The 14,943-nt window shown below is 39.4% G+C and overlaps 2 protein-coding genes across 3 annotated transcripts; one reads left to right on the plus strand and one right to left on the minus strand.

Annotated features, from left to right (window-relative positions):
* The first annotated feature begins 4,553 nt into the window (after window positions 1–4,553).
* LOC137251143 (RRP12-like protein) lies at window positions 4,554–11,097 on the plus strand. The gene is made up of 14 exons (XM_067785268.1): window positions 4,554–4,779; window positions 4,842–5,398; window positions 5,472–5,588; window positions 5,659–6,458; window positions 6,525–7,146; window positions 7,214–7,473; window positions 7,542–7,676; window positions 7,915–8,074; window positions 8,142–8,414; window positions 8,472–8,740; window positions 8,798–8,976; window positions 9,045–9,263; window positions 9,334–9,649; window positions 10,434–11,097. The coding sequence occupies exons 1-14, from the start codon at window positions 4,638–4,640 to the stop codon at window positions 10,537–10,539; spliced, it is 4,155 nt and encodes a 1,384-aa protein (XP_067641369.1). The 5' UTR covers window positions 4,554–4,637; the 3' UTR covers window positions 10,540–11,097.
* On the minus strand, window positions 10,578–14,123 carry Tango2 (transport and golgi organization 2). 2 transcript variants are annotated; one of them, XM_067785269.1, is made up of 4 exons: window positions 13,670–14,123; window positions 13,472–13,594; window positions 12,994–13,255; window positions 10,578–11,868 (listed from the first exon to the last, which is right to left on the minus strand). In XM_067785269.1, the coding sequence occupies exons 1-4, from the start codon at window positions 13,809–13,811 to the stop codon at window positions 11,364–11,366; spliced, it is 1,032 nt and encodes a 343-aa protein (XP_067641370.1). In that variant the 5' UTR covers window positions 13,812–14,123; the 3' UTR covers window positions 10,578–11,363. The 2 variants fall into 2 exon arrangements, with proteins under 2 accessions (XP_067641370.1, XP_067641371.1); XM_067785270.1 differs by having other exon boundaries at window positions 12,994–13,120; window positions 13,670–14,107.
* Window positions 14,124–14,943: the final 820 nt, after the last annotated feature.

Genomic DNA, 14,943 nt, shown 5'->3' on the forward strand with positions numbered 1-14,943 from the left:
GACAATATATGAAATGCGGCTCTATGATGGATTTATACACTTTCAGTTTGTATTTTCTACTGATAAATTTGCATGATCTTTTCCAAAAACCAATTTTCTTGCCTATTTTGGCAACTATATAATCAATATGATCATTAAATTTTAATTTATTATCAATCTGAACCCCTAAGTACTTGAAAGTTTTAACTTCGTTAATGTTTGAGTTCATTATTTTTAGCTCGATATTACAAGATTCCTTATTCATCGCTCTAGATATGACCATAAAATGGGTTTTATTAACATTAAGTTTAAGCTTATTGTTACAAAGCCGACTGTATAGGGTGTTCAAGTCTTCCTGCATTTTGCTCCTAGCTAACATGATATCAAGTTCACTTACTTCGAGCAGTGCGTCATCCGCAAACAGCCTTATTTTACTATGTTTTAGCGCCGAAGATATATCATTTATATATATGTTAAATAGGACCGGTGCCAAAACCGATCCTTGTGGCAATCCAATTCCTGTCAATACCTCTTCCGAGACAACCGACTCAATAGCTGTTTTTTGTCTTCGGTTACCTAAAAAGCTCTGAAACCACTGCAGCTCGTTGCCCCTAATTCCAATTTTTTCTAATTTTTTAATCATTATATTTCTGTCTATAGTTTCAAATGCTCTCTTTAAGTCGATAAAAACCGCAAGTATACTTTTCTTTTGATTTAGTTCTTCTTTCCAACTCGATGTTACATAATTTAAAGCCGTTTCACAAGAGTGGCCTTCTCTCGCTTCCCAAGGCAGTCGGTTCTATGTACCGGAGCGACTCGGGATTTTTCCCGACCAAGGACTGTCATTTCAGTGTAACCCCATTTAATTTGTTTCGTCCCTCCCACAAATTGTCATCCTCCCAGCAGCTCCTTGCAGCAGGACTGCTCCATATTCTCTTGCTCCGGGAAGGTATCGAATCCAATCCGGGTCCGTCTCCTGACCCCGGTCCTGAGAAATGGTTTTGCTGCATCTGCCGGAAAAGAATCTTTTTAGGACGGTCATACTCTGTTCAGTGTGTCTCGTGTAAGGGATGGTTGCATCGGACAGGTTGTTCTGGGCTTGATCCCAAAACCCGACGTCCACGTAACTTTTATAAATCTTATGTGGCTTCTTGCTGTTCACGCCCAAGGGCGCCTCGTAGTCTACGTCTAAGCGCCCCCCCATTACCTTCCAGCAGCCCCGCTGCTCAGCAAGCCACAACAAGTACCCGCTGCTGCTCGCGCCTTACGGCGCCAACAACTCAAACAGCTGCTACCACTCATAACTACAATCTTCGTAGTAGACCTGCTCTGGGTATAATGTCCACAGAAAAGATCGCGAGAGCGGAAATGGAGGCGGCCTCGCGTTTATAATACACCACTCTGTGCAATATCACATATTTGATCCTGGCATCGACCGCAGGGACAACGTCTTAGAACGTCAAGGCCTATCTGTCCGGTCAGGCGATGCAAACCTAGAAATCATCAACATCTACATCCCCCCTGCCACCTGTTGCCCCGGTGGATACCGCCCTAATATCAGAGCCTTACTCACTGGAAACAATCGCATTATTTTAGGCGACTTCAATGCCCATCATGATCTATGGCATTCAAATTTGCGGGCGGACAGTAGGGCGAGATGTTGGCGGATCAAATAGAAGAAACGACGTTCTGCACAATAAACGGAGACGCCCCCACACGTATGGTAGGAAGCTGTCACAGTTCGCCAGATATCTCAATCGTGAGCGCAGAACTCGTAAACTGCGTCAACTGGCAGCCGATGGTATCATTGGCATCCGACCACCTGCCTATACTTGTTTCGCTCGAGCGTACCGCCGACTTCATCGTCACCGAAAAACGCACTTTCATAAACTTTAAAAAAGGAAAGTGGGAAGAATATAAATCCTTTACAGACAACCTCTTTGCTGCCCTCCCTACCCCGACTGATGCCCGCCAAGGGGAGCGTGCCTTCCGCAAGGTCATTGAATCCGCCTCGGCACGTTTATTTCCCGCCGGGAGAATTCCCGAAATCCGGCCCCACTTCCCGGCGGAGGCCGCAAACTTAGCGAGAGAACGTGACCTTATAAGGCAGCTTGATCCAGGCGACCCCCAAATAAGGGATATAAACCAACGCATCAGATTGCTTGTGGATGAACACAAGCGGGCGAAATGGGAGGAGCACCTAAGAGGTTGTAACCTCTCTACCGGTGTGGGTAAACTTTGGTCCACCGTAAAGTCCCTATCGAATCCGACTAAGCACAAAGACAAAGTTTCCATCGCCTTTGGCGACAAAGTGCTGTCGGATGCGAAAAAATGCGCGAGCGCTTTCTGCCGACAATATATAATGCATTCTACGGTCGACAAAGTTAGACGGAGGGCCGACAGACACGCACATAAACACAAATTCAGCGCGTCACCAATCACCATCACCGCTAAAGAGGTTGAGGACGCCATTGGTCGCGCTAAACCATCCAAAGCAGTGGGCCCAGACGGCATAGCCATGCCGATGCTTAAAAGCCTAGGGAAAGAGGGTTTCAAATATTTAGCGCAGGTCTTCAACCTGTCTCTTTCCACCTTTGTCATACCCGAGAAATGGAGAATGGCCAAGGTGGTCCCGCTACTAAAGCCTGGTAAACCAGCTAACATAGGAGAGTCGTATCGTCCGATATCTCTCCTGTCGCCAGTAGCAAAGACGCTCGAAGCCATTTTGCTCCCTTATTTCCAAGCAAATTTGCAACTAGCCTCCCATCAGCATGGCTTCAGAAAACTCCATAGCACTACCTCCGCGCTAAATGCCATCAGCACCCAGATAAATTGCGGTTTAAATCAAAACCCCCACCATAGAACAGTACTCGTAGCGCTAGACCTATCAAAAGCTTTTGATACGGTCAACCATGGCTCGTTACTGCAAGACCTGGAAGGGTCTACGCTTCCCCCATGTCTTAAAAGGTGGACCGCAAATTATCTGGGTGGTCGGCAGGCATCGGTGCTATTTAGAAACGAAACATCAAAGCCAAGGAGAATTAAACAAGGGGTGACACAGGGTGGTGTCCTATCCCCACTTTTGTTTAATTTCTACATATCTAAGCTACCTTCACCACCGGAAGGAGTCACAATCGTTTCCTACGCCGATGACTGCACAGTAATGGCCACAGGCCCAGGCCCACAGATCGATGAGCTATGCAATAAAATAAACGGCTACCTCCCTGATCTCTCCAGTTTTTTCGCCTCGCGAAACCTGGCATTATCACGGACTAAATCTTCCGCGACCTTATTTACAACATGGACGTCCCAAATGTCGACCATTTTGAACATCCACGTCGATGGCTCTACGCTACCGATTGTCCTACACCCCAAAATCTTGGGTGTGACGTTTGATCAGGATCTACATTTTGGTGAGCACGCAGCCGCAATTGTTCCGAGAATTCAGAGCCGTAACAAAATCCTCAAATCCCTTGCTGGCAGTACCTGGGGAAAAGATAAAGAAACGCTCATGACTACATACAAAGCAATTAGCCAGCCGATTACGTGCTACGCGTCAGCCATATGGTCGCCAAGCCTAAAAATTACCCACTGGAAGAAGCTACAGGCCTGCCAAAATACTGCTCTCAGAATTGCCACGGGCTGTCTTCTTATTTCCCCAGAACACCATCTACATAATGAGGCGAGAATACTCCCCATCAGGGAAAGAAACGAGATGCTGACCAAACAGTTCCTGTTGAATACCCAGAAACCTGGGCATCCCAACAGACATCTGATTGACGAGCCAGCACCGCCTAGGGGCTTAAGGAGTCATCTCCGTAAGCATTTTGAGGAAATACGGCATCTGAGAACTCAGCCGTATGAAGCGAAAAAACATAAGCAGGTCCTTGGTGAACTCCACAAACAGGCGTCGGACCTTTATGCCGGGAATTGCCCGGTGAACCCAGTACTCAAAGTAAAGTATCCAAAACTTGCGGAAGAGGAACGCATACTCCCCAGGGAAACGCGTGTCACTCTGGCTCAACTTCGTTCTGGATACTGTAACAGGTTAAACTCTTACCTATCCAGAATCAACCCCAACATACAAAATGTATGCCCCGCTTGCAATGTGTCCCCACATGACACCAACCATCTCTTTAATTGTAATGTGGAACCAACGCCTCTAACACCCCTTTCCCTATGGTCCACCCCTGTTGAAACAGCAAGTTTCCTTGGACTCCCGTTAGAGGATATTGATGACAGTTTGTGATCGGTCGCGCCTGTTAGGTGGGGCGAAGCACTGCTACAACAACAACAACAACAGTGGCCTTCTCTGAAACCGGATTGTTCTTTAATTAGTATTTTATTTATTTCCAAGTAACTTATGAGCTGATCTTTTACTACTGTTTCTAGAATTTTTTCGATGTTCGGCAATGTGTTGATCGGTTAGGGTACCATTAATCGATCACATTGGGTATGGTTATGGATATGGGTATGGTTTGGACTATGGCGTTAGGGTTGAGGAGGTTTAATTGGCCCTTAAGTTTTGACACTCTTTTAACTGACATTTTTTTCTCTTTTCTTGTTCACCACAAAAAGTGCAGCGACAACACGTGTTTTTGTTTTGACGTCCTATACTTGCAGTAATTTCAAGTTTTTTCAGGAAAAATTAAATTAAAATGGGAAAATTTCGTTCTAAACTAAAACGCCATACTAAAGGAAAAACATGGAGTAAAGGCCAATCATCCACTTCAAATCCAGAGCAAATGAAACATCGCTTAAAGGCAAAGTCTCGATTCTTTCAACCAAATTTAAGTTTAGGTGCATATAGAAATGGAATTTTATTATTGAAGCCGTAGTTAAATTAAAAAAATATTTTACAGCACCACCTGAGCCAACTGCCAATCCGACTGCGCTTACATTGAATGCAGTGCTGAAGCATGACCAACGTCTAGCTTATAATGCCGAAACAACAACAGTAAATGATGTTGTCGGTAGCCTCAAATCTTTTAGCCTGCACGACGATGGTTTGGAAGATGAAAGCATGTCCCAATCTCAGCAAAGGACTTTCGAGACGTTCAAAACTTTTGCTTCCAATTATAGTGCTTGCAGCAATATGAGTTTTAAGAAACTTTTAGTTGGTTTTCGTGCATCATCCGATTTACATAAAGAAATGTTAGCTATTCTAACCGCAATTACAGAAGTTATACGTGAACGTGGTGGCACAGAATCATCAACGGAATACTTTATACTTCTAATGGAACAAATTGAAGCGAGTACAGAAGATAATGATATTATTGCAGGTCTTTCGCTGCTTGCCATGGGCATAAAATCGGTACCGGCAGCGGTGATGCGCAAACGATTTGGGGAAACAGCTCAAACGTTTCTAACGTGCTTGCAACGTTTTATGGAGTCTCCAAATCAAACGATTTTGAAATATGTAAGTTGTAAGATGTTGTTTGTACGGAAAGGCAGTAATCTCTTTTGTAATTTCTTTTTCTAAACGCTGGTAGATCATTGGAAGTTTGTCCGTTTTGTTGTGCGCTCAAGATTATGTGACTTGGACGTATTCCTCAACTTGTCAATATCTTGATGCTATACTTTCTTTCACGGTACATTCGAAGCCTAAGGTAGAAATACATAGTTGAGTTTTATTAATTAAAAAACCAATTTAACTTTATACACGCCCTTTATTTATAGATACGCAAAGCTGCGCAACATGCTATTGTATCAATTATTTATGGTAGCTCCTTTATGCAGCCAACTAAGGCAGATAATGGAGAGGTTACAACCAATATAGAGCTGCCAAAAGTGAAAAACCATCCGGCCAGCAGTCGCATTACGAAATTTTGTTTGAGCCAATTCAAGCCCGAAGTTTTGACTAACTCTCAAACGACAGTGCTGCATACTCTAACACTGCTCAAAGATATTATAAGTGGTTTTAAAACTGAGGATATACGTTCAGTTTGCGAAAGTTTACTTTCTATAATGACTGCTGCTAATGTACTCATACGCACAAATTGCTTTCAAACATTGCATGCGGTCTTTGCATCACGCACCACCAATTTAAGTGGCCAGTTGTGCGCCAAACTACTGGCTGCAATACATGAATATCGTCCTGATCGTGTTGATGTACGTCAAACAATAGCTTGGGTTACGGTGTTGAAGGAAGGTCATATACATTTGGCATTGCTGGATTTGAGTTTGTGCATGAATGCTTTACCGCGCTTTGTCGATATATGCGCCGTGGATTTATGGATGTCAGAGCGAACAGAAATTGTAAATAGTGTTTCGAATTGTATCAAAGAATTGTTATATGAATGTGTTAAACCAGCGATTGGTGGTGACACAATTGCAGATCAAGCTGAAATTTACCGCATACCTGTAATTCGCATAATCGCTTCGCTGGAAAAGGTACTAAATGCGCCATTTGGTGAAATGGCGAAGCATGTTATACTCATATTTTCTATTGTTTTCGAAGTTTGTGGCAAAAATTTTAGGTAAAATGATGAGAAGTAAAATTATGTTTTTCGAAACTAATTTCCTCTTCTTTTTTTCACTCGCAGCAAAGAACTTTCCTCCTCACTGCTAACGCTTTCAAAACGCTATGATACACAAAGCTCATTGCGCATACAAATTGAGCACTCCATAATTGCAGCAATACAATCAATGGGGCCGGAAAATGTTTTGCGCATAATACCACTAACAAATAGCAAGGGTGAAGTGCTGTTAGAACGTTCCTGGTTGCTACCGTTGTTGCGTGAAGGCGCCAGAGGTGCTACATTCAAGTTTTTCAAAGAATTCATTTTACCTTTGGCTTTAGATTGTAATAATAAATGGCATCAATATGGACAAGAGAAAAAACAATCCAAATCACATACATATGAGTTATTGTGTTGTCAGTTATGGGGTTTATTCCCAGGCTTTTGTCGTCAACCAGCAGATCCTGAAAACCTACGACTAATTGCTCCTACTTTGGGCAATGCACTTGATAATAATCCAGAATTTCGTGCACCAATTTTTGATGGTTTAACGGAACTGATATCTAACGAGGATAGTGCAGAGATTAAGGAGGCATTGGCAAAATATTCTAAAAATTTCTTGCCGCGTTTATTCAATGTTTATGCACAAAAACCAAATGGCACATATGAAGCAGATCTGCGCAAAGAGGCATTGGATGTGATAAAGGTAGAAAATTTAAACTTTCTAAAATTATTATGTTAAAATTCATTTGTTTCGATTTCTTTAATTTTAGCTTTATTTAACAAGAACACCAGAAGTTGTCTTAAAAGAACTCTTCGACACAGCGAAAACACAATTGTCCAGCACTGCGGTTGGTACATTCGAATATGACGCTATTTTCGATATCACTGCCGCCCTGTTACTATTCCAAAGCAGCGAAGTTATACGTCAATTCTTTGAAACGTTTATTGTACCTGTTTTGAAGAATGAAAAATCTAAATTGGTATCCAAAGATGAACAAAAATTGAAAAAACAGCAACGACGAACATATGAGTATGTCTATGAGAGTTTTTAATTTGAAAAACTTATTTGTATTAATCATAAATTTTCACAACTTTCAGACTTTTGCGTGATATACTCACTTCAGAGTCTGCATCTTGTCAGAAGTTTGGGCGCAAAAATAGCATTGCCCTGCAAAAATTGCTTTTAGATGCATTTGCAACAAGTTGTGCGGTATGCCAGGCGGCGCGTTTAAGGTGAGGCTAGGAAATTTTCTTTAAGTTGATGTTTGTCCAGAACAAAAAACGAGCAATTTTTCTACATAGATACCAGTGTACGAGTTGTTTGTTTCAAAAGGTCATCCAGTGTGCGTCTATCCATCGACCAACCAGCAAAGTCTAACTACCTACCATCTCACTAGGAGTTGGTTTTAAAAAAACCTACTTTTTTCGTCTAAAAATCCATTAGTAAAATATATTTTCTCTTCTCCATTAGATGCTTGAAAATACTTATTGAAAATCGCAAATCGGTAACTGTAAATGATAAAGTTGTTATGAGAGCAATACCTGAAGCTGTGATCTCTTATAAGGAATTCTCAACCCGTAGAGAAAATATATCTGAAGAACTTATCACACTTCTAGTTAATTTATATCAGGTAGTTTTACATGAGATCTTAATTCCAACATTATGATTATAGACAATACTTTTTAATACTACTACAGGAAGCTGGTAAGCTGAATGACTTTATTGATATACTGACAGTTGGCTTTGCGGGCGATGAATCGCTTATTACAAATACTATATTAGCCTTCCGTGCTGTTGTGCAACAACAAGGCAAAAATCTAACAATTACCACGCTAGAATTTATTATGGAGCAGATTTTAGTATTTTTGGTACAAAAAGTGCGGGGACAAGCCGAAGCAGCTGTAGCGTTTTTAATAACATTTATAAAAATAATGCCATCGCCTTTGGTGGCAAATCATTTGGAGACAATTGTAAGTCTCTTACAGGATTGCTTGCCATGTTTGATTACATTTTTTTTTACAATTTAGATGAAATCAATGTCAGCGATGACCAAAGACACCAAACGCTTTTGTCGAATACAAATTGGTTATTTGTTAAAAAAACTTTGCAAACGTTTCACTGCTGAAGAATTAATTAAATTTGTCCCAGGTGATGACGAAGTAACTCATCGACGTCTCAAGAAAATACGAAAGCAGATGCGACGTGAAAATAGAAAACAGTTGAATGAGAAGGATAAGAACGATAATGAAGATTCTGAAGACGAATTTGTTGCGGGGCTAGAAAAGAAGAGCGTAACGTAAGTTTATTTTTGTAAGGCTTGAGCTAAACGCATACTAAAGAAAATTATTTGCAGCATTGATGACATACTAGCAGATTCAGATTCAGATTTACCCGAAGATATGGTTACCGAAGATGGCGCGCATGATAAGGCTGATAAAAAGAAACAAAAACGCAAAAACAGCACTTTCATACGTGAAGATCCTGAGGATATCGTCGATTTAGCTGATATTAAGTCAATTGGAAACGTGTTAAGTATGTATTGAAAGCTTGTAAATGTGATAGTATCATTATAATTAAAATAATTGCCTTCTTTGTAAAAGCAAATCGTCCAATTGAAACTGAAAATGCTGCTGGCAGCGTTAAAGCGAAAAACAAAGATCAAAATCGTGGTTTCAAAACCGCAGAAGATGGAAGACTGATTATAAGTGATAAATCTGTACGTGGTGGCGATAACAGTGGCAGCACAAGCGACGATACCGATGATGATGGTACGACAATGAAGAAAGCTCCTAAACGTGGCATGGATGTTGACTCTGATGGTATGGTACTATGATTTAATGAAATATTACTACTTTTGCTAATAATGTAATAATTTTTCAACTCTTGCAGAAGACGAACATCCCACTACAAGCCGCAAACGTAAAGCAACAGATGCCATAAGTATGCGCTCGGGTAAAACGAATACTTCAAAATATATAGCCGGTGGCAAAGGTATACATCGCCCATTAGGTGGTGCTAGCAATGATGCATTATCTATGAAGTCTGGCTACTCAGCAAAGTCGGCCAAATCGCGAAAATCTACAGCAGGTAGTGCATATGCGGGTAGTGAATATGCAACAAAGAAAGCTAAAGGCGATATGAAGAAAAAAGGCAAGCTCGATCCGTTTGCATATATACCGCTCAGTCGAAATACGCTAAATAAAAGGTAAGATTTACCTACTGCAAAGCCAAATCAGTGACTAACGAATTTGAAATAAAAGTTGAATTCTGTTATTGAAAGAAATCGCTATGACTAAGTGGGTCGTGTAGGTTCGTTGCTATGCAGGGATTATTTGCAGAATCTTCTTGGAATCAGTTCTTAATTGTTTTATTTCCGACCTATTATTTTGAGACCGATTCGGGGTTTTTGGGCACATATCCGTATAATTTCAGAACTGTAATTTCTATTTTCAGTAATTTTTTATGATCGTTTGAGGACTGTTTCGAGACATCATTCATATTTCAGCTTTGTATGTGTGTATTATTTAAAGTTTATGCCAAACTCAGAATAAGGCGAATAAATAAATGTACATGTAAGGCGCGATAACCTCCGAAGAGATTTTAGGCCGAGCTTCTCTTCCAATTTGCGCCGTGCTCCTTTTTTAATTTTCCCTGCTAATTGGCGGGATGCAACCTACTTGTTTTTATGCCGACAAGGCAGATGACTTTTCACTGAGAAGCTTTTCATGGCATAAATACACTCGGAGTGCTTGCCAAACACTGCCGTGGGGCGACCCCGCTTAGACAAATTTTCTTCTTCGAAAAAACTTTTTAAAATTTTGATGCTGCTTTGCCCGCGGCGTGAACCCAAGATATTCGGTGTGGTAGGCGGAGCATCCTACCATCACACCACGGCGGCAGCCGACTAATTCGAGTAGCAACACTATAAATATGTGATACACTTTTACAAGTTCGATTTATGTTTTATGTCTTTCCATATTTCTTTGCAGGAAACGAGCAAAACACACAGGCACATTCAAAAATATCGTAAAGGGTGCGCGCAAAGGTGCGTTGAAAGGTGTTAAACATAAAGTTGCCAAGCCTTACAAAAAATAATAATATTATGAAAAACTGCATAACGCAAAAAATGTATATACATATGTACGTATACTTGCTTGTATTGTATATTTTAAAGTTATCTTGATGTTAAACTAATGAGTTATAAAACAAAAATGATAAGCAGAAAATAAAATTAAATAACAGTATTTAAACTGTAATAAATGCAGTCGCATATAATTATTTAAATAAGAGATTAGAATTAGTTAGCAGCTACGTAAGTATGTGTGGATACAATATTTGTACCGTTTATTGAAATTGGCACAAGTACATTTTCGAAATCGTTGAACTTATTGCAATTTTAGTAGGCTACAGTTATTTCCCTTCAAAGCAAGCATTCTTAAAACCGTATTCAAAAAAACTTAACCAAATCATTGGCAAAAATATGAAATTTCTTTTTTAGTTTTTTTGTTAATATTAAAACTGACATGAGTTCAGTTGATAACAAAACCATCGTGTTCTTTTCTAAATCGAATAATTCTATTTGCGCGGTAAATTATCTTAATAATCTCAAATGCAGCCTCTTTTTCAGTTTTTTGTGTGAGTTATTAGCAAACATTCGTTAGGTTAAGAGCAGTGCGCCTATTTGTAAAGTAAAATTTAACATGTTCATAATCCAGACTGAACTCTACATCGAGTAAACTACCTCTACCGGTTGTTTATAATCAATCTAAATAATTCGATACATACAAAAATGTACTTGTGACACTCTACAAAGAAACGGCTGATCTGTATGGTTACGCGCTATTATTAAAAATACCTTAATATTGTTTCACCTGAGTATAAATTAGCCCTTTTAAATTAAACAAATAAATTAATTGCATTTATAAGTTTGCATTTTTGTTCTCAAAAAACTTTTTTTCAATATGCGTTTGTCTCCATTCGCCTTCCGGATCGAGCCCAGTCATTGTTTCTTCATAAAAATGTAGTTTATTATGTTCATCTATCAGTATTACAGTGTGTGTACGACTACCATAGGCAGCTTGTGGCATGCACACGTTTAATCCACTCAATTCCTCACCCCAATTGGGTGCACGTCTTTGTAGTTCTGCATCAGGCCAATACTTTTTTTTGCATTTTAGTAAATTTTTCAAATTTGTTACTAATTCCATTTGTAGGCTTTTATTGCTAATATATTCTTTATGTGTTGTTGTTAACTTGCTATGGAAATCTTCTACAACACTTTCAAAACGTTGTCTTCCTTTGATTACTTTTTGTAGTGGTGCAGATGCAAGACTATTGCCAAAACCATAGCATTTATTCTCAACAAAATGTTCCAAACGAGGCGGCTTATTGCTTAGTAAAGAAACGTGAGCTGGAGTGTTGTCGCTGTAATGAAAAATGTAAAAAAAAAAGCATGAAGTGCACAGTGAAATATTCGTTATGTGGGCTGAATGATTCCAACACAAGATTAATTCCAATTCCAGATTTTTGTGTTTCTGAATGATCCTAGGACGCTTACTCTCCTTCTCGCAAAGATTCGCATTCCAAAGGTATATACTCTGCAGTCTCATCCACGCTATCGCAGAACCGAAGAGGCTACTAGAGGAATTTCTGCAGTTACCAGTGGATATGCCTGTAAATTCTTAGACTGGTATATTTATCATGGATTTATGTGGCTTTGCTGTTGTTGTAACTATAACAATGCCGTTGCCTGTCGCAACCACGTACTTTCAGACCACTGTTGTTCCCGGCGATGCTCCACCCCTTGCCAAAGCTTTTGTTGTTATTGTTTTATCGATTAAGACAGTGTAATCGATGTTGTTGTTAGGTTTTGGGGAGTGTTACCGATGTTGATGGTCCTTTGCAGGATATAGATCTGGTACGTTCCGGTAACAAGCGAAATTGAGGTACGAGCCCGACCATCACGGAAACGATTAATATGACCGCATTAAACCTTCTAGGCCATCGCAAGTACTATTGAGGATCTAAGCAACTGAGAATATTATCTTGACTGCGGTCTCTGCAGACAGACTTAAGTCAAGAGCTTCAACCTGGAATTCGTTTCGAAACTGTCCTAGTGGACGGACTTGTTAAATATCCCGCTCCATTGCTTTCTGTTGCCTTCGCGTCGTCAACGCACTTTATGAATGTTTTGTGATGTGACGCTTCATCTATGACAGGATGAAGGCCACTGAGTATTTCCCTGATTACCTTGGTTGGGTGCCGGATCAATCCCTCGTGGAGAAAAGCTGGCGAGGTTTCAATCTGTACACGTGGGCCTCATATCTGTAGTCACTGCCAATCTGACAGCTCCGATAACAAACTGTATAAATGGACTGAAAAACGCTGAAGGTTCGTGAAATCAATTTTGGCCATTCTATCTTGCCAACAAATTTAAAAGGGAAATAAATGAGTTTACTAATAGCTTAGGTTGCATGCCTGGAGGCGGAATCATGTCGACCAAAAGGAATGACTATACGTATAAGTATTTTTCTAAATTATTACACTCACCTGATTTCGATTGAGACAAAATTAAATGCGCTATATTTTTTACAATCGGCCAAAAGTTTGCTATTATATGTTTGTATATTGTATTCATCCGTTGAGGCCACAAAGTCCGAAACGATCATGCCACGTCCTAACAAAAATGGTTCATTGTGTAGTAGAAGAGGTGATGTGACAGCAGATATGATGGGTGGTGTAATTGTTGGGAATATTTTATCAGCCTTATTATTGTTAGGATTGAGGTGCATTATGTGATTATGCTGTATAGCTATATATTTAGGTAGGTATGTACATGTAGATATGTTTCACATTTTTTTATTAATTACAGAGATCAATATAATAAACACAGATAATAAATGTAAATACGCGCATGCATGTTAGTTTGTACATAAAATATGAGTTCAATTAACCACAGCATGTAAAATAATATGTAAATAAAAAACCGTCAACACCCAGAATCAAAGGAAATTTTTCAAAGTCTTACCCACAGCATTTCGCGGTTTGGGTTCTCCAGTTAAATTAAGTAGCGCACCTATTTTGAAGACACCTTCATGACCGCCCACTGCTAGCCATGTGCCACCCTCATGACCAGGCTCAAGGTCAATACCTAATAAATGTTATGAACATTAGTAAGCGCATTTCTCCAAGTATCTACTGTATTTAAACTTAAGTTTATTCTCACCTCCGTAGACATGCTCCTTGTTAGCCCATTTTGCTGCAGCTTGTGTTTCACGTGCATAAAACTCATCCCTATTCGATGCTAATATTAATTTAAAACCTCCAGCAATTGGATTTGAATTCACATATACAAATATTACACACATTTCCGAGATCTTTAATCTAATACTTTATATGCAAACTTTATAAAGTCAGTGGACGCAGCTACCTTCTAGTGAATGTAACAGCTAAACTTTAACTAACCTTCTACTTAACAGATTACCCAAATTTTTAAAAAAGTTTAGCTCTAATTGAAGAAAACAAAATACTATTTATCAACTAATTTCTTATCTAATCACAACAGCAAACGTCGCAAAAGATTCAGCCAAAGATGACATTCTGCTTTGTTTACATTTATTTTAATTAATTTGTGTGCATCCAAGGCGAATTCATTACAGGTGGTCAAGGCGAATTCATTACAGGAGTTGCTATCCCATCAGCTGATTGCTTCTTCTTGATAATTTTCCATACAAAGCCTTGTACAAGGCGAATTCATTACAGGTGGTGTTATCCCATCAGCTGATTACTTCTTCTTGATAATTTTCCATACAAAGCCTTGTACAACAAAATGTCAGTTAATCGAAATATATGAAAATTTTCTTTTGACTTGACATTCATCTGCACGGCGAATTGATTGAATTCGCTTTGCTACCACCTGGTATAGATTCGCCTTTCAGGTGGTGTTATCCCATCATCTAATTGCTTCTTCTTGATAATTTTCCATACAAAGCCTTGTACAATAAAATTTCAGTTAATCGAAATCTATGCAAATTTTCTTTTGACTTGACATTCATCTGAACGGCGAATTGATTGAATTCGCTTTGCTACCACCTGGTATAGATTCGCCTTGGTGTGCATCATATCACACTCGTTCTAATGGCTTAAACAGATACTTAGCAACGTCGTGCTCAGCTTATGCAGCAGGTTGAAGTTAAGGGCCAATTAACGGTAACTTATAACTATATAACTATAACCAGATAAAACAGCTGATCGTACCTACCTTATGGAAATCAATGTGTTTGATTAATGGTGCCATACCGTAACGATAATGCCATAACCATATCATAGCCAACCAATTGGTTTTTGGTTTATAGCCATATCCATAACTTAAAAATATTTGAGTTGGTGAATTTAATAACTTTTTGTAGATTTTATTCATTGTTTTGGATACGTTATGACTATGAGACTTATTTTTTGCGGAATATGTATTTTTTTACGTTTTCTTCATTTTTATGAAAT

The sequence above is a fragment of the Eurosta solidaginis genome, chromosome 4 (genome assembly GCF_040869045.1).
Source record: "Eurosta solidaginis isolate ZX-2024a chromosome 4, ASM4086904v1, whole genome shotgun sequence".
NCBI lineage: Eukaryota > Metazoa > Arthropoda > Insecta > Diptera > Tephritidae > Eurosta > Eurosta solidaginis.